The sequence below is a fragment of the Vulpes lagopus genome, chromosome 8, assembly GCF_018345385.1.
Source record: "Vulpes lagopus strain Blue_001 chromosome 8, ASM1834538v1, whole genome shotgun sequence".
Taxonomy (NCBI): Eukaryota; Metazoa; Chordata; class Mammalia; order Carnivora; family Canidae; genus Vulpes; species Vulpes lagopus.
In genome coordinates, this window is record NC_054831.1 from 91,697,528 (window position 1) to 91,718,982 (window position 21,455).

Below are 21,455 nucleotides of genomic sequence, written 5' to 3' on the forward strand. Positions count from 1 at the left end.
TTTCCACCTCTTCCACTGGATTATAATCTCTTAAAGATCAGACATCATGTCTTTTTTATTCACAAATATTGAATGAGGCTCTCAAAGAGTGCTAAGCACATATAGGCATTTAGTCAACATTTGTTGTACTCATGTAGGGAGTATTATGAAGTCTACTGGAAGACCATTAAACACCTCACTTTTGACTTATATTTTTAACTTTTAAATCACATTTTAGGAATTTGGTCCCTTACCTGAGAACTCTCTGATTTCATGCTTACTATTCATTCCTTTATTGCCTTTTCCTGTCTAATGAACCAAGATTGGGGCATGACACAATCAATGTGTTACTTGATTGAATAAATTTTAAGTCTTAAGACCTAGATAGGACTCTCAGCTTAACCACCTACAAGCCAGGTGGCTTGGCATAAGTCACTGTGCACACATCTCACTGGTATTTCTCTGTGTGTCCAAATTTCTTCTTCTTATAAGGACACAGTCAGTTTGGGTCAGGGCCTTATTTTATTTTATGGTCTTATTTTAATGTAATCATGTCTTTAAAGGACCTATTTTCAAATACAGTCACATTTTGAGGTACTAGATAGAGTTAAGGCTTCAAAACATGAATTTTGGAGGGACACAGCTGAGACCACAACATTTCAGTGTCTGAGCTAAGTTAACTACAGGTGTAGGTAATGGGGTCTCTATAGTGTGTAGTATTTAAGGGCATGGGCTTTGAAGTTTGACTGCCTTTATTTGCAACGGCTGTTATCAGTTGCAAAGACTACTGCTTACAGGCTGTATGACTTTGGGGAAGTTACAGAATTTCACCAAACTTCAAGCTCTTTACCTTAAAAAAGGAATGAAATAATTAAGCTTTAGGTTTATTGTTATACCTGTCAGTAAGTGTGCAATAAATGCTTAGCAGGTTTTGTATTTCTTTGCCAATAATTTTATAAAGATACATGAATAAAAAACCACATAAATTATATTTTCCAAATTTTGCTTATAAATATAACAATTTAATTATTGCTTACTGTATGCACAGACACATATAAATTTTTCAGAAATAAAATATGCAGTATTCTTTCACCAAAATTCCTTCTAGTAGCTACTTAAAGCTTAATTCACTGTGGTTTTTTTCAAAGGACTGTAGCTCCATGAACTCTGTCTTTCTATAGTCAGAATGAATCCTAGGAGACTTTGGAATGTACTGAATTTTCAGGTGATGGGCAGCTTGGAGTCATGTAGCAGAGGTTCCAGTAGCATCAACTGTAGGGATATTGTATTTAAGAACCAAATATAAACCAAAATGTAAAAATCTGGTTAAAAAATAGATATTGAAACTTTCTTGTTTTCTTAATCCTAATCTAATAAAAGCAACAATTATATCTATAAATAGCAGGGTCTATGATCAAACAGTGCCCATCCCATCTTGTTCTTAGATAAAAAGAGATGCTTATCTCTATAGTTTCTTGGCTTTTGTAGACAAACAAAAATGAATTCTCACAGAGGGAGTGAAGTTAGCTGTTAACAGAACAGTGCAAGATAAGAGGATGGGTAAAGGCTGATTTTCTAATTAGAGTCTTTCAAAAAAGAGAATACAGACCTGCTAAATTAATGGGGGAAAATAGAATTATAGGAAAAGAAATCAAGAATTAAGAAAATATGTCTTTCGTGAATAAATAAAAAAAATCTTTTTTAAAAAAAGAAAAGAAAAGAAGAAATAAATTATTTCATCTTCTCATATGTATTAGGATATATACTTTTCTTTCTTTTTTTTTTTTTAAGATTTTATTTATTTTATTAGAGACACACAGAGAGAGAGAGAGAGAGAGAGAGAGAGAGAGCCAGAGACACAGGCAGAGGGAGAAGTGGGCTCCATGCAGGGAGCTTGACGTGGGACTCGATTCCGGGTCTCCAGGATCACGACCTGGGCCGAAGGCAGTGCTAAACCGCTCAGCCACAGGGGCTGCCCGACATATACTTCCCAATCATGATCACAACACACTTGTTTTTGCCCTAGTCATTGTGGGTGTGTGTGTGTGTTTGTGTGTGCATATGTGAATTTGTATAAGTGTGTGAGAGCAGGAATTCAAAGAATGAACTACTTTAACAATAGCATGCTCTCCCTAGTTTATAGCACCATTTGTCTGGATTCTCTCTGAACTCCCTGGGTTAGCCACATTGGGTGTACAAGGTGAGAAAGTGACAAGGCCGAGATTACTTTCCATGCTAGTTCCTGCTCTGGGGCTCATTCATGTACCATTTGGGGCAGGTAAGAAAAGGAAAACACCTACTACCTCACATCATTGCATAAACAAATCAAGAGAGCTAATAATGGCAGTTTGTTTTGAAAGATGCGCAATGTGATTTTATCTATAATATAGTTATTTATTAAACTATTGTGATCATCAAGGATACCTACATAGAAAAAGAGATTTGAACAGTAGTCTGATAACTTCGGATATGGGGAATAACCTTTGCCCTCAGTAGCACTACTGGTTACCTTACCTTGTTTACTTTTATAATTTTCTCATCGCTTCCCTCTGTGTCAATATCCTTGATATGAATTTAGATTCTGGGCCACTTGATACATGTTCTGAATTGTAAAGTTTGTATTTCTTAAAATCTAGTTCCATTCCTTTGTGATGAGACGAAAAAAGGCTCTATATGTTTGATGAATAATTAAAAAGAAGTGAAGAAAAAAAGAAGGCATTTGGAATTTAAGGAAAAGTATGCCTGCCTGGCTGTTGGGTCTGCACTGCAGGGGGCTGGGGAGGAGGGACGCGGTTGGAGGGGGAGGCACACAGACTTCCTGAGCCCTAGAACTTGGTGCCTGCCTGGACCCACAGCTCTGGCTTCAGTCCCCAGCTAGCAAGGCTAGAGGGGAAGGTGAAAACCAGTCCACAATTCCTGCAAGACAGGAAAAGAAGGGGAAATCTCAACATAGAAAAAATTCTACAATGAAAAGGAAGACAATCCAAAAAGAAAAGTGAGGCTAAGCCAAAATATGAAGTAGAGCCTGAAGATGAAGGAAAATTGGGTGAGGAAGGAAAGTTGAAAGGAGGCGGGGGGGGCGGGGAGATCAGGGCATGAGGGAGGGCTCCAGAATGAAGGAAGGTAGATGATGAGGGACATCCAGAAGATGAGGTAAAGCAAGAAAAGCAGGGCAAGTCTGAAAATGAAGGGAAACTATGAGAACAAGCCAGGATCCTGGGTGAAGTCTGAAAGCCACGAGTGGGCTGCAGAAAACCACCTGGTGGGGGATTACATGCCTAGGGAAGCAAAAAGAAAATGGACAGAGGTACCTCCTGGATTCCCCCCAAAGACTAGCAGGACGACTTACAGGAAAGGCACTTCGGATACAAAAATACTGATTCAAAGGGACACATACACCCTGATGTTTATAGCGGCATTATGAACAATAGCCAAATTATAGAAAGAGCCCAAATGGCTATCAAGTGATGAATGGATAAAAGAGGTGTGGTATATATACACAATGGAATATTACTCAGCCATCAAAAAGAATGAAGTCTTGCCATTTGTAAGGATGTGGATGGGGCTAGAGAGTATTATGCTAAGTGAAATAAGTCAGTCACAGAAAGACAAATACCATATGATTTCACTCACATGTGGAATTTAAGAATAAAATAGATGAACATAGGGATAGGGGAGGGGGAACAAAGAGAGTGGGAAACAAACCATAAGAGACTCTTAACTATAGAGAACAGAGGGTTACTAGAAAGGAGGTAAGTGGGGGATGGGCTAAATGGGCAATGGGTATTAAGAAGGGCACTTGTTTGATTTTCTTTCTTTTTTTTTTTTTCCTAAGGGCACTTGTTTGGAATGAGCACTGGGTGTTATATGTAAATGATGAGTCAATCCTACTCCTGAAGTCAATATTAATTAATTAGAATTTATTTTTTAAAAATATTTTATTTATTCATTTGAGCGAGGGAGAGAGGGAGAGAGGGGGAGGGAGAGCACAAAGGGAGAGTGAGAGGGAGAAGCAGAGTCCCAGGTGAGCAGGGAACCAGACTTGGGGCTCAACCCCAGGACCCTGAGATCATGACCTGAGCTGAAGGCAGATACACTTAACTTATTAAACCATGGTGCCCCAACTAATTAGAATTTAAATAAAGACTTCAAACAAAAAAAAAAAAAGGAAAGGCACTTGGACAGTGAGGAGATGATGAGAGAATGTGGAGATATGTCAAGGGCTCAGGAAGAGCTAAGGAGAAAACAGAAAATGGGTAGTTTGCATTGGATACAGTGAGATGTACAGGATCCATTCTCCTCAAGGGACAACAGGGGTCAGGGAAGTCAGGAATTGTGGTAGGGGCCGAAAGGGCTTACACAATATCCCATTATCTTATTGCCTTTGTCATGCAACTCTGATTTCTTTGATGAGAATATTGCTGGCCTTGCTTTCCCTGACAGGCATTTATTTGCCAGGCGCTGTGCTTTAACCTTAAGTTGATACTTGCTTTAGATGTCACTATTGCTAACAGCAGCCTTTTGATCCAGCTACAGTATTCTGTTAGTAGGACATTGTCCCTCCTGTGCATGAAAGAGATTTTCATGGTACATTGTAAAATAACAATAAAGAAGAAACTGTTTTCAGAACCACACACAATAAAAGTACTCTGATAACCCAAACCCCAGTTTCCTAAAACCTCAATCCCATTCATCTGAATTTACATTTTGTGGTTTTCAGAAACATGGAGTGATTAGTAGAGTATGTAATGAATCACCTCTGGATTTAAAACATTCCTGAAAGGAAATGAAGAAAGAGTCCTCATACCAAGAGACAGCTAGCTGTCCTTCCGATATTGGGGGTGCTCATTGAATCTTCTTTTGGCTCCCTTTCCTCATAGAAATGGCTCTCAGTTCCAGACCTCTTATTCATCATTTCAGGATATACTGGGTGTTGGTGAGGAGCACTTTTCCAGTAAGGAGACCAACTCCTCAACCTTTCCTCATAGCAGAGATTCTTTAGAGCTACAGTAATTGCTTGGTTCTTTTGTTTTACCCCCACACCACTTCCACTCGTGGGAATACTGTCCATTGGGCTAGGTTTAGGGTTCATCTGAGCATATTTCACAGCTCACCAATTCTATGGTAAGGCGCTAAACTTTCTTACTACCAATGATAGAGTGTATTCTTGGGACTCTTTTCATATAATCTGACAGAGCAGATAAAAAATTAAAAATTAGGACCAGTGTGTCAATACTCAGAAGACACTTTTACAGAGAAAGCTAAGCTAATCAATGGTGATTGAAATCTTGCAATAACTTTGATAAATTTTAAACAGCAAATGCTTTGGTTTGTTTTAGGTATTGTAGTTTAGAACAGAATAACAAAATGAAAAAGAGAACTTTGACTTTTTAATTTCACTTCAGAATGTGTTGGGAGTGTTATTGCTTGCTGAGGAAGCTTAAAATCCGTTGATGAAGTCAATGTCCACGACATGTTGACTTTTCTTGGTATCTTAGAAATAACCCAATAATACAACTACATCATTGTAATGACATAAAAATTCAAAACCAGCATGCATTAACAGTAAAACTTATCACTGTATTCAAAATTGGCCTGAGTCTTACACACACAGACACACACACGAATTACCTCTAACTCTTACAACAATTATACAGTGTAATTTCATTACTCCTATTTAGCATATTGGGAAACTGAGGCGGAGAAAAAATAAATGACTTGCCCAAGGCAACATAGCTAGTAACCTGTGAGTCAAGATTTGTTCACTACGTGTACCATGCGCCAAAGCCAAGGTCATTTCCATTACGCTGTGCAGTTGCAAAGACAGGAATAGAAACAAATTTCCTGACTCCTTGTTCCATTCTCTTTCTATTAAGCTATGATGGATATTAATTTTCTAATCTGTAACAGTAAAGTAGTTTGAGCTTGCTTTCCATAGACATTCATTTACTAAACCATTGGAAAGAAACAAAGCACAGACCTTGAAACCAATGATTACACTTTTATAGGAAATAAGTTATTTCACACAAAAAAAGAAAAGGATATACTCTGGCTTTGATGGTATTCAGAATATTAACATCATCCCCAAATTAGGTAGCCTTAGATCTGTTTTCTGGAAGAATCTTTCAAAGGACATTGATCCCATTAAGTCCCTGACTTTCCCACTGTGGATGTGGATACCCTTTGGAGTACTGGAGTCAAACCATTTGGCTCTGGCTTCGGTCATTTTTGCATAATTATTCAGGTGCTTTCATGAGCTATTAGAACAGAATAAGCTGGTAGACAAAAGGCATTACTTGTAAAATGGAAGAAGGAAAAAAAAATAAAAATAAAAAAATAAAATGGAAGAAGGAACTAAGGAGAAGATACTTTCACTGGAAAAATGTTACATTGATATATTTGTATTTTAAAATATTTTATTCTTTCTTTCCTTCATAGGAGACTAAACAGTGAGTCAATACAGGAGTAAACTTAATTTAGGGGAAAACTGATGAAGCCAAATTTTTCAAAATATAGTTTGGGGAGTGATGGGCTGTGGGAAGTTAAAGCTTGAGTCTCTAATGCTTATAATTACCATGTTTGATTACACCAAAAGATAAGACTTTAGAATAGAAAATGTCCTTCAGATTAAGAATTTTTAAGTATTGAAAAAAAAAATAATTTTTAAGTATTGGAAGGGGAAAGGTGGAAAAATGAGTGGGAAATATCAGAAAGGGAGACAGAAACATGAGAGACTCCTAACTCTGGGAAATGAACTAGGGGTGGTGGAAGGGGAGGTGGGCGGGGGGTGGGGGTGACTGGGTGATGGGCACTGAGGGGGGCACTTGATGGGATGAGCACTGGGTGTTATTCTATATGTTGGCTAATTGAACACCAATAAAAAATAAATTTACAAAAAAAAAGAAACTTGAATTATCAATTACATATAAAATATCAAGTAATATTTCTGAAAAAAAAAAGAATTTTTTAAGTATTGGGACGCCTCGGTGGCTCAACAGTTGAGCATCTGCCTTTGGGTCAGGGAGTGATCCAGGAGTCCCAGGATCAAGTCCCACACTGGGCTGCCTGCAGGGAGCCTGCTTCTCCCTCTGCCCATGTCCCTGCCTTTCTCTCTCTCTGTGTCTCTCATAAATAAATAAAAGTTTTTTTTTAATAAAAGAATCTTTAAGTGTTATGTATAAGCTTTGATTTCACATGGTTTCTACCTTTACTAATGTGTGATGGAAGCAGTATATGGAGTTAAAAGTACCACCCCTGCCTCTTCCATCTAAACTGTGTGCTCTTGGAAAAGTCATTGTTCCTTCTCTGAATTTTGGTCTCCCCCTGTACTCAAAATTAAAATCTTGCTGGGTTATCTCTTTGGCTTGTTAACTCTAACTTGTACATTATCTGTGGCACTGGATTGAGACACTTCAAAACACTTGCAGATGGAAGCAACTAGAATTTAGCTTCTCTTACTATAAGCAACTCTCTCCAGATGTGAGAATCTGTAAGTCTCTACCTGACTAATAGGATAGCCCATCTGCCTTCGTCCCTCCCCACCCATTTATGAAAGGAGCCCAGTTAGAAACATGTTTGTCTGCAAAGTTATATGTCTGGTTCTGGTGAAAAATTCAGTTTTTACATAGAGGTATGGAGTTTTAAACATTAATAAAGTTCTTGGGCTCAATCTATTGCCTTTTGGGAGAGGTATCATGAAAATGTATTAGAACTGTGGAAATAGACACTATCTGTTCAAATCTGCCTCCTTGACAGGATACTGAAGGATGGAAACTAAATTGATGTGGTATATTAAGTGTAGCATGACCCAGAACAACTGGTTTTGTAATGTTGGTTGTTGTTGTGGGTGTCACCAGTATTTGCCAGTATATAAAAAGTGAGCTGCATCTCCATGGGTTCAGTCTTAGAGCACCAGCTGGTGAGCAATGCAAGGATCAGACTTGTAACCGACTTACATCATCTTCAACATGAAGATAGCCAAAGTGCCAATGCTTCTGACCCTGGCTCTTTGCCTCATACAAGGTGAGCAATTTGCATATAATCTAAGCCTCTTGCCACACATGGCAAAGTCCTGGTCAAGGACTTGTCTCCTTCCCCTTACTCTTAATATGTTTGTATGTATATATGTACGTGTGTGTGTATAATCTTGAAATATCTTGCCAGACACAGAGTTTTGAAGAATTATATATGTGGCTTAATAAGTATGTTGTTATCTTTAAAAGTGGCAAGTAGTTTGATGTAATCTGAATTTTTATCCATGAGAATTCTTTCTATTAAATCTATATTAGTTCTGAAAAGCTAATAGATTCTTCTCCATCTTCCCCTCACCAAGCATATCAATTCATACTGACAAGAATTACATATATAATAGATATTTAAAACTTAGACGTATATTTTATAAAGAATAATACTATATTTATAAACTAGCTATTAAAAAGTCAACTTCAATCATCTATTCTTATTTTAAAGTAGTAGTACCTTCTAGCAATATTTTATTTTGTGTTATCAAATCCTAAATGGGTTGAAAGCATTTCTCCTAAAGGCTAAGAGACTTTTGTGGGAAGTAGAAGGTAGGTTTTTGTAGCTGCTGTTTGAATTTGGTTTTTTTTTGTGTGTGTTTTTGTTTTTGTTTTTGTTTTTGTTTTTGTTTTTTGCTGTTTGAATTTGAAGGGAACATGAGTTGCCAAACTCAGTCTTGCTCTGAAGCATTTGTATTTTTTAAAGGAAGGTCTCAGAGTCAGAAGATCATTATACATAAATGATGCTCACTTTCCTAAGATAAGTGTGTACATACAAAAAGCAGTCTGTTAATGAAACAGTATAATAGCCTATGATTTTAATGAATCTTAATTTTTGTCAGACCTCTGATTTTTGTAGCGGTAATAAGGAGACAGAGTTGACAGATTTCAAAATATTTCATTTTATGAGTATATATAATATAAACTTTATGCTACATTAATTATACTTTTAAATTATAATTGATATGCTATTCGATATTTGTTATATTATAATTTTAAAAGAAGTCTTTTTACTTTGCTGTGAAAGGATCTCTTTGAAATTAAATATTTTGAGGGGGGTAAAAAAGTACGAGTATTATTTTCCAAAGTAATTAGACCTTTATGAGTGACTAGACCTCTGTGAACATATGTACTGGTTTCCTGGTGCAGTCCCCTCATTTTGTTTGCCATGGTAAATTTTAATGTGTTCAAAAATAATTTGTGGTTTTATAATGTGCCACCATTAAAATAAGCAGGCACTGCACTGAGTGAATTGTTTATTTGTTGAATAGTTTACATTCCCTTAACTTTAGTTTCTGTATTTTTGTCCCAGATGCTGCCAGTGAGGATGAAAATCAGGTTAGTCCTGCTTTTTCTGTTCATTGAATCCATTCCAAGATCTCTAAAGTAAAATGGCCTGTGGCCAACACCTTCGCATTAATAATACATACATATTATACTGATAGGTACTAATAGCTTTTGTTAAAAATACAGAAACAGGTCTTTATGAAGAAAGACATGAATCACTCATGGACATGCAAACACACACACATCTATCCATGGATTAATGATGGTGGATGTCTGCAAGAGGCAATCTGTCATGCTAAAGGAGTGCTCTAAAATTCCAAAAACAAACCAGTGAACTAGTATTATTCGATTTAACAACTGACAAGTCATGACAGACATAGAAAGCAGAAATAAGTGTTCTTGTGGTCGTTGTGGATAAAGGGGTTGTCTGGACCTTGTATATAGTCAGTGTATATATTTCATTCACTAAATATTTAGTGAGCATCTGTCATCTATCAGTCAGACCCTGTTTGAGTTGTTGGGGATATTGGAAAATAAGGAAAATAGACAAGAATCCTGTCCTTGGGGGAACTTACACCTTAGTGGAGGAAAACAGATAAGTTAATAAAGAAATTAGTAAAATATATAGCACATTAAATAATGATTAGTGCTAAGAGGAAAATGAAGGAGGAAGGAAGATAGGAATTTCTGAGGATGGAGGTGGTATCAGTTCTTCTTAGGATAGTCAAGTAAGTTTGCTCTGAAAAGATAGTATTAGAACAAGGATCTGAAGGGAGTAAGTCCTGAAGATAGAAGAACCTGGAATGGTAGAGGCCTTGATTCAGGAGGGTGCTTAGCCAACACTTAGAAATCTTTGGTTTAAACAATAAAAGAAAAATTTCCTATAGAAGTTATTTTTTATCAATTTGGAAAAAATAAGTCCAGAGCCAAACACACACACACACACACACACACACACACACACACACATACCTATGCCATTAATACAGCACTTAAACAGTGCTAGATATATAGCAAATATGGGCTATGTCTCTTAAAAGCTATGAACATTAAAATGATAAAACAATAAAACAACCCTTTTCTATAATGAAACTCATAGAACTATTGTTAAAATACTCTCTTGCTATATTTTTTCTGTAACAATTTTTTAAAGAAACATTTCAGGAATGTTCTAGGAAATTTCATCATAGCTTATATTATTTCATCTAAATTTGCTGTGTAAGAAGAGGCTCAAGAAACCTCTATGGGATAAGTAGGGTAGTAGAGTAGAGTAGAAAAAAAGTTGGATTTGGGGGAATCAAAAAACATGCTTACTAGCATGTTAGTTGCTTACTAGCAAAAGAAGAGTATTGTGTAAATCTTACTGTGCATAAAGCCATAATCTTCTTTTTCAGAGTCTTTGATAATGGGTGGTGATTCTGGTGGATATTTCTAATTTTGCAACTGTGACTTTTTATACCATTAAAATCTATTTCACTGGAAAATATTTTTAAAATAAATGTAGCCACCCTTGATGCTGGTATGAACAAGAAGAACACAAAGAAATAACTATGTGTCTGGAAATATTTCTTACAACCATCTATGTAAATTTTGTCAGAAGTTAAAAGTATTGATTTAGTCTTTCTTACAGTGCTGGAATTTTTATTTTCCAAATTCAGTAGATTGAGTTCTTACTGGTGCCAGAAAAGCATGTTGAATGATATAATCATGAGCCAGCACAGCATGGAAAAGTACTGTGGTGATCTCCAAGGATCTTTACCATATACTTGAATTTGTCATCACAGAAGGGTTATTATAAAGCCAAAAGGACCTTGTTAGTGCTCTAACACAGAGTGCGGTTGATGCCAGCTCCTGGGGGATTTTATTGTGCTATTGGAGGAGGGACAGTAGAGGCCAATGGGTACATCCCAGCCAGTGAAGGAAGGAGTTGGGCCGTGGAGGGCTTGAGTTGTTCTGAGACACCGGAAGAAAACACAAGCAACAGCAACAATAACAAAACAAAATGGAAATAAGCCAAAGACTAGAAGGTGGACTGCAAGTAAACACTTGCTGAAAAGTCATCCCCCTACCTCAGGATGCTGTTTTGGTGTAGATCTGTTCCTGTTTCAACCCTCCCTCATCGGTAATTGAGAGGACGTTGTTTCCGAGAGAAACCTCCTGAGAGAAAACCCACCTCCTGCTTTCAATTTGTATGGCCTTTTCCTGTTTTTGCCAAAAGAATACGTTGGATTATTTTGTAACTGAGAAAAACAGCATTGTATTCTATCTTAACTACTTAAACTAATTAATCTTGACCTTCTCTCTGGGTCTTGGTTGTCCATCTGTTAAAAAAAAAAAAAAAAAGTGGGTCTTTCTAGGAATTAGGCATTCATCTCATTGTGACACTGGAGAAGTCCAATGCAGGAATTATCCTAATTGGTAATGTTCTTTTTCAACTGGCCACTAAAACCTTTTAAAAGCTTCATTCTAATGTTTCATAAATCTTTGTTTTCAATACTTTCTTTAAGACCTGCCTCACAAGGTATATTATTCTATCACAAAAAAACACCAGACTCTTCTCTGATTCTATGACAAAGTTTTATCTAGACTTTATAGAATCAGTTATATCTGGTGAGCTGAGCAGTAACTTGCAATGTTGGCATAAGATACCATAGAATCAGAGGGACACGTGGGTGGCTCAGTGGTTTAGTGTCTGCCTTCAGCTCAGGGCATGATCCCCAGGTCCTGGGATCGAGTCCTGCTTCGGGCTCCCTGCATGGAGCCTGCTTCTCCCTCTGCCTATGTCTCTGCCTCTCTTTCTCTGTGTCTCTCATGAATAAATAAGTAAAATCTTAAAAAAAAAAAAAAACTGTAAAACCAGAGACTGAGACACATCTCAAGAGGCCCAGTCGTCAGGCTGTTGCCCAAAATTATTGCTATACTACTCAGATAAGATCACTGGGTGGTGATAAAAGTATTAGAGATATTTTAGTAGGTCACCATGAGCAAAATTTCCCAGGGCTGGTCTCTGATATTATTTATTTCTTCTTCTTCACCATTAATCATTCTGCAAGTGCTACCAACTGCGTCCCATGTTTAAGAGGCGAGGTGAAGTACATCATAATCCATTCGACAGTAAGCACAGTTTAGGCAAGAATGCTTCTGCCTTAGTGCCATATCCATGCACCTAGCTATACCCGTGGCACCTAACAAAGTAAATTAATATCATAATGAGTTTTTGTTGGCTGATTGAATGATTATTATAAAGATATAGGAAGCTGGACAGAATTCTTTTTTTTAATTCAATTAACATATAGTATATTATTGTTTCAGGGGTAGAGTTCAGTGGTTTGTTAACACCCAGTGCTCATTACATCATGTGATGTGCTCTCCGTAATGCCCATCATGCAGTTATTCCATCCCCAAACTCCTTCCCTCCAGCACCCCTCAGTTTGTTTCCTATGGTTAACAGTCTTTTATGTTTGTCTCCCTCTCTGATTACAACTTATTTTTTCCCTCCCTTCCTCTGTGCTCCTGTTTTATTTCTTAAATTCTACACATGAGTGAAATTATATGATAATTGTTTTTCTCTGATAGACTTATTTCGCTTAGCATAATACACTCTAGCTCCATCGCAAATGACAAGATTTCATTTTTTGATGGCTGAGTAATATTCTGTTGTGGATGGATGGATAGATAGATAGATAGATAGATAGATAGATAGATAGACAGATAGATAGACGTCTTCTTTATCCATTCATCTGTTGATGGACATCTGGGCTCTTTCCATAGTTTGGCTGTTGTGCATACTGCTGCTATAAACATTGAGGGACAGGTGCCCCTTCCTATCACTGCATTCATATCTTAGGGATATATACCTGGTAGTGTAACTGCTGCATTGTAGGGTAGCTCTACTTTTAACTTTTTGAGGAATCTCTGTACTGTTTTCCAGAGTGGTTGCACCAGCTTGCATTCCCACCAGTAGTGTACTAGGTTTCCCCTTTTTCCACATTCCCACCAACACTTGTTGTTTCCTAACTTATTAATTTTGAGGCTGGACAGAATTCTATAATCAGTTCTTTAAAAGAGGTTGTATTTGTCAGATTTAGAGCAAAGGCTTGATTTAATTTCTTTCTTCTTTTCAAAATAATAATAATTTATTGCTTCTTTTCTATTTTTTAAAAATATTTTTATTTATGTATTTATTTGAGGGAGAGAGGGAGGAGAGAGAGAGAGAAAAAAAAAAAAACACATGTGGGTGGAAGGGCAGAGGGAGAAGCAAACTTGCCACTGAGCAGGGAGCCCAGTGCAGAACTCGATCCCAAGACCCTGGGATCATGATTTGAGCCAAAGGCAGCTGCTTAACCAAATGAGCAACCCCGGCACCCTAATTTCTTTTTTCCTGATGCAAACACCTTGAAGCAGTTTTTTTTTTTTTTTTGCAAAATCAAAATAAAACCAAAAAACTCACAAAACTTAGATTCCAAAGGCTTGCTTTAAAGACCCAGTGGAGGGATCCCTGGGTGGCGCAGCGGTTTGGCGCTTGCCTTTGGCCCGGGGCGCGATCCTGGAGACCCGGGATCGAATCCCACGTCGGGCTCCCGGTGCATGGAGCCTGCTTCTCCCTCTGCCTATGTCTCTGCTTCTCTCTCTCTCACTGTGTGCCTATCATAAATAAATAAAATTAAAAAAAAAAAATTAAAAAAAAAAATAAATAAAGACCCAGTGGATTTTCTAAACTAATAGGAAATATATCATTAAATCAGTACTTTGAGAGCTAATGCAAATGCACCATTGGTTTTAAGTTCCTAGAAAAGAGTGACATATAGCAAGCCTTCCATGAAATATATTGAATTAACCTTTTCAGCAATCTTTTCATGTTCCTTTTGACAGCAATTAGTATTGACCTACTGTGTGCTAGGTATTTTATATGTGTCATATTCCAATAATAATAACAACAACAATAATAAAGGAGAAAGAAAGGGGGAGGAGGATAATGTAAAATATTATTACTATGTATCAAGCACTTTGAAAGTTTTACATGCTTACAATACTTAATCCTCATAATACATACGGAACATATGAAATTGTATCCTCTGTTTTTACAGACAGGGTAAGTTAGCCATTGAGAAGATAATTCGCTAAGGCTATTGGGCTTGTAAATGACAACCCTGGAATAAAGGTCAGGTCTTTCCATTTCACTAATTGTTTTTGGATGAATGCTTTTTAAGTATATTTGCAATCTCCAACAGATGATCCAGTCATTGTTTTTGATTGTGATTATTTGTGTCAATTGAGTGAATGCCTTCCTACAAAGCAAGTATTGGTCATTAAATAATATTGCTCAAGGAAGTTCTTAGAAGGTAAAGTCTTGCTTTGATGAGATTTCAGTAAACACGCTTTTTTTCATCTTTTCCTTAGGAAACATGTAATGAATATCGGGCATTGATGAAAAATGGAAAATTATTTTGTTCCCAAGATAAAAAACTTTTTCAAAGCCCCGATGGAATAGCATTCATCAATAGATGTGCCACCTGCAAAATGATGTTGTGAGTAAAATCTCTCTTTAAGTGTTTGAGTTACCAGCTATCCTCTGGACTAGTGAATGTATTCTTTTTATATTCTGTCAAATATATTTTTCTGAATCTGAAAGGTTAAATAAAAATGCTTAGCAGATCAGTCTGACACCAATTTTCAGGTGAAGTTGGATAAATGCCACCTACTTGAAAAAATTTTAATAATCACTCAAATGGCATTCCAAAACATTCCAGAGGATCCAGAGTTAATACCTTCTGTAGCACTTAATAGTCTTTTGAAGATGTAGTTCCACTTTGAGTTTCCTAACTCTGGGAAAAAAGAATTCTTGGGTCTCTTAAGCCCTGACTCTGTTGTATACTCAGGCCTGAGAAAAGCCCCCTAGGAATGATATCAAACTCTCCTTATGGCAGCCAACCAGTAGAAGGATTTAAGCAGGACACACCCTGACCCTATGAGCTGCCAGTTCCTCTAGACATCTAGGATTACACTAGGATAAGATGGTCTAAAGAATTGATTTTAGATTCCACCTCCCCGCAGCTCCGGAAGGGTGAGTGTCCTGAAAGTTCACCGACATGTATGCAATGCTTGTTAGTTTGGTTTCCTTCTCTTCAGGGACACCCAAAGGTGGAAGAAGGCTTGGCATCAACCAAAAATCCTCAACTCAAAGTGTTCTAGTTTGTTTTTGAACAAGGAGGTCATCTTTGTTTTCCGACCACTATCAAAACTTCAACACTGATACCAAGCCAATACTAAGCTTATCCATTTAAGATAATTATGTTATAATTAGCTTTTTAAATGCCAAGTGGTATGTCTCAGGGGATTTAATTTGACATAGTCAATAAGTTTGGGATAATGAAGCTGTAATCATCATGCTGCTCCTAGTGAAGAAATTGTGGAGGTTGGAAGAAAAGGGCAAGACTTAGGGGATGGGGATGGGGGAGACCCAGGGCAAGCTGAGCAATTCTCTTATTCTCTTGAAAGCTGAATGTAAACCAGCAGATATATTATTTATTATAAAACTTCCTTCTTGTTATATGGGATGCCCTGATAGGAGACTAAAACTATGAATATGAATATAGTATATTTACTGACAAATAATTTAAAACAAAAATAAAATGTCTTGAAACATACAAGGTAGTTTATCTCTTTGAAATCACTCAATTATTATTTTTGTTACCTATTTAAATTATGTTGGAGTAAACTTGGTTTCTAATACTGGAAAGGAGATGTACAAGGCATAAAAACTATCTTCACATGTCTGAATTTGCTCTGTGGGACCTTAGAGTTTAGAACCAGAACCAAAACAGGCAGATAGATTTTGGTTCAGTGTGAATATAGTCCTTCAAAGAGACTATTCCAATGATGGTAGAGATGGCTTTTAGAGTTGGTGACCACCGGGATGTTGGAAGCAGTTAAATGGGTGGAGGACTAGTCTGTTGGTTGTGCAGTTAAAAGAAGAGATTCCTGCTTTCTGTAGAGCCATGTCTGAGATTTTTTTCAGCACTGAGAAGAGTTTATGGTAACTTAGGTCATTTCTGCACATATCTACCTCTACTTCTGATATACTAGAGTTAGCTGAGGATAAGAGTCAAAATTAAGTTTGACATGTATATTATTATCCTTGAAATTGGGAAAGCATGTCTAAGCTATGCTACTTCCCACTCTCTTTCAGGGAGAAAGAAGCAAAATCCCAGAAAAGGGCCAGTTATTTAACGAGAGCCTCCCGGGCCACTGCCTCAGACAAGGTGAGATTATCTGAAGTCAACTTGTCATATCTGCTTTCAAGATTATGTTTGACTCTACTTAGAACTGTTTGTTTGTTTCCTAATTACTAGGTCATACCTGTTGTGAAGCCAACTACTTAGAAGGGAGGGAACATGGCTTAGTCCAGGGGTGGGCTAAATATCTGGTACAGCTTGTCCATATGCCCAACCCATGACCCGACTCTCAGAAACCACTTTGGGCACTGACAGACACTAGGAGGTGGAGTGAGGGAGTGTGAGATCTGCCTTCCATGGCCATTTCTCATCCCTCCTGGCCTGCCTCAGCTTCAACAAGAGCCGTCATGGAACTTTAGAACTAAGTTCAAATGTCAGAATTCTTACACTCTGTGTCACTGGGACAATTTATGTCTCTCTCTCTGGGTCTCAATTTTTTCATCTGTGAGATGGAATATGGATCAAATGAGAAACTAACTCTTAAAAGCCAGATACAGTATTCAACATATGTTAGCAGGTGTCTGATTCATTTTATTTTTTCTTTTTTTCCTTCACATTCTCCTGCATGTTCTTTCTGACACCTAGAGAGTTTCCCTAACTCACCTAAAGTTGCTTGTTTACATCTATTTTGCAGATTGGAATACAGGCTAATATTTGTTTCAGAAGAGTATTCTGTGGTTAAAAAAATGTTATTAATAAATTTATTAAATTTTTTAATAATAAGGGAATAAAATGAAAGAAACTGTACAGATGCAAGACACCACACAATGATTTTACTTTGTAATTTTCTTAATTTATACAATTTTTTTATTTCTACAAAAAAATTAAAATGCTAGACCCAGATTGAGGGACATTTCTAGCTTACACTCCGTCACAGTAAGCTGTTGACAAAGCCGGGGGTTATCACTAGGAATCCTCACAACTACTCATATCTCTCCAATCTCCCAGGTAGCTTCTTCTCCCATATCTTCTTTCTCTTCCTCCTCTCCTCTCCCTGACACATAATTAAAGTGATCAGTCAGAGGAGGCACACCCAAATTACCATAACATCCCTGGATTAACCACGCTAAAATTTTTCCCTGTAAACGTTACTCAGGAATGTCTGAGAATCTCAGTTTCCACAGTAAATCTACTCAACCAAATTCTTTGCTTTAACTCAACCAGTCTCACTTTTAAAAGAGTAACACAGTCACCCCTCAATTGGCCTATCACTGCAAATCCTTTATCTGAGCAAAAGCAAGCAGCTTCTGTGTTTTACAAAATCTGTGGAGGTCAGAAAAGTTTCCTGGTAAATTCCAATTCTGCTTTGTCACATTTAGAGACGGACTCATTCACTAAGATCTATTCTCCTTCTCCATCCTCTCCTCCCCATCTTTCTCCTTCAAGAAAAACTGATCATGATGTTTTAAGATATAAAATACAAGCAAATGACAAACAAAAAAATGAAATACACACCCATACCAATTCTAACAAAAGTATTTCTAAATTTGCTAGTCAGATGTTTTCACGTGTAGACACACATTTACTAAATTTGATCAAATAAGATTTTTAAGGAAGAAAATTTTGGAATTCTGAACCTTTATACCTTTCTGTTTTCATTTCATGCCTATATTATGATTTTTACCTCTTAAGTTCTTATGGTTACTTGTTTTGCTACCGAGGTAAATACTTATAAATTAAGGTTGTTCACATTTGATTGTGGGCCTTTCGCGTAATTTCTGCTTAGATTTTTACTTGTTTGTGTCTGAATGCGCTCATGTAATTAAACTGTTTTTGTTGTTACTTTCTCTTCACCATAAGAGAGAAAAATCTACCCACTTTCTCTGCTTAGATTCCTCCCATCAAAAATCAACCCTGAGGCTCACTTTCAGGATAAGGTGCTCTTCTTGTTCAAGAATTTTCCTCCTACTACAGACATCCTTTCTCTCTTGCATCATCAATTCCTTCTTCACTAACATGTCATTTTTTTAACTTTCCAACTCTAATATCCAATCCATCAACAACTCTCATTGGTATTGTCTCCAAAGTGTATCTCAAATATGACTTCTTTTCACCATTTTCATTTCTATCACCCATAGTTCAATTCCTCACAATCTTTAATGTATTTGGTCCATCTAGGGACTTTCATTTTTTAATTGACTAATTTATTCAATGTTTCTCATTGAGTTAGGTTGCCAACTGTGTAGGATATCATGTTCATATGTGTGTATATGTGAATTTCTGAGCTCCTTATTCAGATGAGCTCATTCCTTTAATAACTAGTTAAGCAGGTCACCTTTCTTAAATCATCTTTCTCCAAGTTGACCTACCTATACATAGATGTATATTTTCTTGTATATTAGAAATAAAAAGTTTATTGAGTTTATGAAAAATCCAACTTGAGTTTGGAAACCTGAAGTGATTAGGGGTACAAAGAATTTATAAATAAAAAAAAAATAAAAATAAATTAAAAAAAAAGAATTTATAAATAAATTTGAGTAAAATTGACTTTTTAATATTAATTTGCCCAACTCAAGAGCACAGAATACCTTATCATTAATACTATTCATAATAATTTCTGTGTACTTTATGAAATCTATTAAGCGTTTTCCACAGATTTTTATACTTTTTGCTAATACCTAGAAAATTTGTAATTTTACTGATATTTTGTTTGTTTTTTTGTTGTTTATGCTATTTCTATCTGGTTATTGTTGGTATAGAGAAATTCTATTGGTTTCTACAGGTTGATCTTACATTGAATAGCTTTATTATATCTTCTGTTAATTCTGATAGTTTATCTATTAACTCATCATTTTTTCTTGGTAGTTGATCACATTATCTGCATAATAGGAGATAATAGGTGTTTTATAACTTCCTTTTCCATTTTATCACTCCATTATATCTTCTCCTTTTCTTATATCATTGGCCAGAATCTAGAATTCCATAGTTAAACAATAATAATAATAATGATAATAATGAACATCAGATTGCCTTATCTTCATATATTAAAAAGGAATATATATCTAAGGTTTCTCCATTAAGTATGTTTACTGTGGGTATTTTTAAATAAACTTTAGCAGGTTTAGAAAATTCCTTTCTATTCTTAATCTCCTGAATCTGTTTTAATGAAAATCAAATGTCTTCTATAGCTGTCGAAATAATTTTCTGACTTTTTCTTTTTAAGTCTATTAATGTAATAAATTTCTTGATAAATTTGCTAATGTTAAACTATTAATGTTTTCTTAGGGTAAATCATACCTAACCATAATACATTTTTAATACACTCTTTAATTTGAATAGTTAGTATTTTATTTAGAAAATTTGAAACTATTTTCATAAGTAAAATGAGTGTATACTTTTCTCTTTTTAATTATTTTTGTCTGGTTTTGAAATCAATATAAAATTACCCTGAGAAGTAGCACCTAAGGCTGTGGCTGAATAAGGAGATCAGCAAATCCTTTATCCAGAAAACAACTATAAATTGAGACAAAACTGACCAAAACAACTGTTATAGCACTCTGGAAATTGACAAATAGTCTATGTCAATTTGACTAGCATTTATGTTTGAAAAATGCTAAATTTTGAATTGAAACAATGATGATGGTGAGGATCTGTGATGTTCTTGTTTAGGGATATTGCCATCTTACTCCTGTTGCTTGATTGGTATGGAGGGTCTGCTTTCATAGGGCAGGCTACTCTGAGGGTTAGCAACTGCACCGTCCTTATTAAAGTAATTTAGAGTAGTGGGCAACATCATATCCAGAGATGTTTTCATTGGATGCCATGATCTTCATTCACTAAGAATAAAGACAGTGGCCTGAATTTGTAGCATGGTTGAGGCAAGCATATTTCTGGCTGAGTCTTCATACATGGGCAGCAGAGAGCAAAGAGGGACCAAGCAATTCACAAAGTTTTAGCTGACCATAAGACTGTGCACAAGCACTTAGAAAACACACATGAAGCAGCTCTTTCTGCCCACAGGTCCTGTCCTTGTGCTTTAATAAAACCACCTTTTTTTGAAAAGCAAGCAAGCAAGCACAAATGAAAACAATCCCAGTGGAAAGTAAATGCTGGGCTAAATGTAAATATATCCAGAATTTTGAGTGCCCTACCCAGTATATACAGGCCTAATTGCAGGCAATGGAAGCTTTACTAGCCTGAGGTGTTTGAGCAAAAACTGTGTCTAATTGTTGGCCAACTGCTATAAACATTTCCATAGCAGACAACACTGATAGCTGCATACTAGGGGATAGCAAGATATCAGAGAGTTAGCCCAGCCAAAGATGCAAGTAAGCAATAAAATAAGTAAGCAAATAGCAAAAAAAAATTTTTTTTAGTGAAATCATTATCCAAAATTTCCAACCTTCAACAAAAATTATGAAACATGCAAAGTCAATGGAAGGTATAACCTATACTCAGAGGGAAAGAAAAGTCAATGGAAACTATCTAAGTGCCTCTGGATGTTAGATTTCACAGACTTGAAGCAGCTGTTTTAAAAATGTTCAAATATGAAAGAAAACCATATTTGAATCATTAAAGGAAAGTATAATAACAATAAGTAAACAAATAGAAATTTTCAGTAAATAGAGATGGACATAGACAAAGATATATATTTCAAATAGAAATTCTGTAGTTGACAAGCATAACTCAAATAAAAAATTCATTAGAGATGTTCAAAAGTAGCTTTGGGGGTGCATAAGCAAGAATTAGTAAATTTGTAGAAAGATCAATAAACCTTAACAATAGAAGTAGAGAAAAAATATTGATGAAAAATGGAGTCACGGTCTCTGAGGTGGCAAGCATGCCAAAACATAGGCAATAGAAATACCAAAAATAAAGGAGAGAAAAAATAGACAGAAAAACTATTTCAAGAAATAATGGCCTAAAATGTATCATTTGATTTTTAAAAATTACTCAGTATATTCAAGAATTTCAGCAAGTCCCAAATAGGATAAAT

General features: G+C 36.2%; 1 protein-coding gene across 1 annotated transcript in view; it reads left to right on the forward strand.

The window, feature by feature from the left end:
- The first annotated feature begins 7,895 nt into the window (after positions 1–7,895).
- SPINK5 (serine peptidase inhibitor Kazal type 5) overlaps positions 7,896–21,455 on the forward strand; it is a 79,435-nt gene continuing 65,875 nt past the window's right edge. The window contains exons 1-4 of the mRNA XM_041767289.1: positions 7,896–8,001; positions 9,310–9,335; positions 14,685–14,812; positions 16,474–16,546. Coding sequence (XP_041623223.1) covers positions 7,947–8,001; positions 9,310–9,335; positions 14,685–14,812; positions 16,474–16,546 — 282 coding nt within the window. The 5' untranslated portion in view covers positions 7,896–7,946. The remainder of the gene's footprint in view (positions 8,002–9,309; positions 9,336–14,684; positions 14,813–16,473; positions 16,547–21,455) is intronic.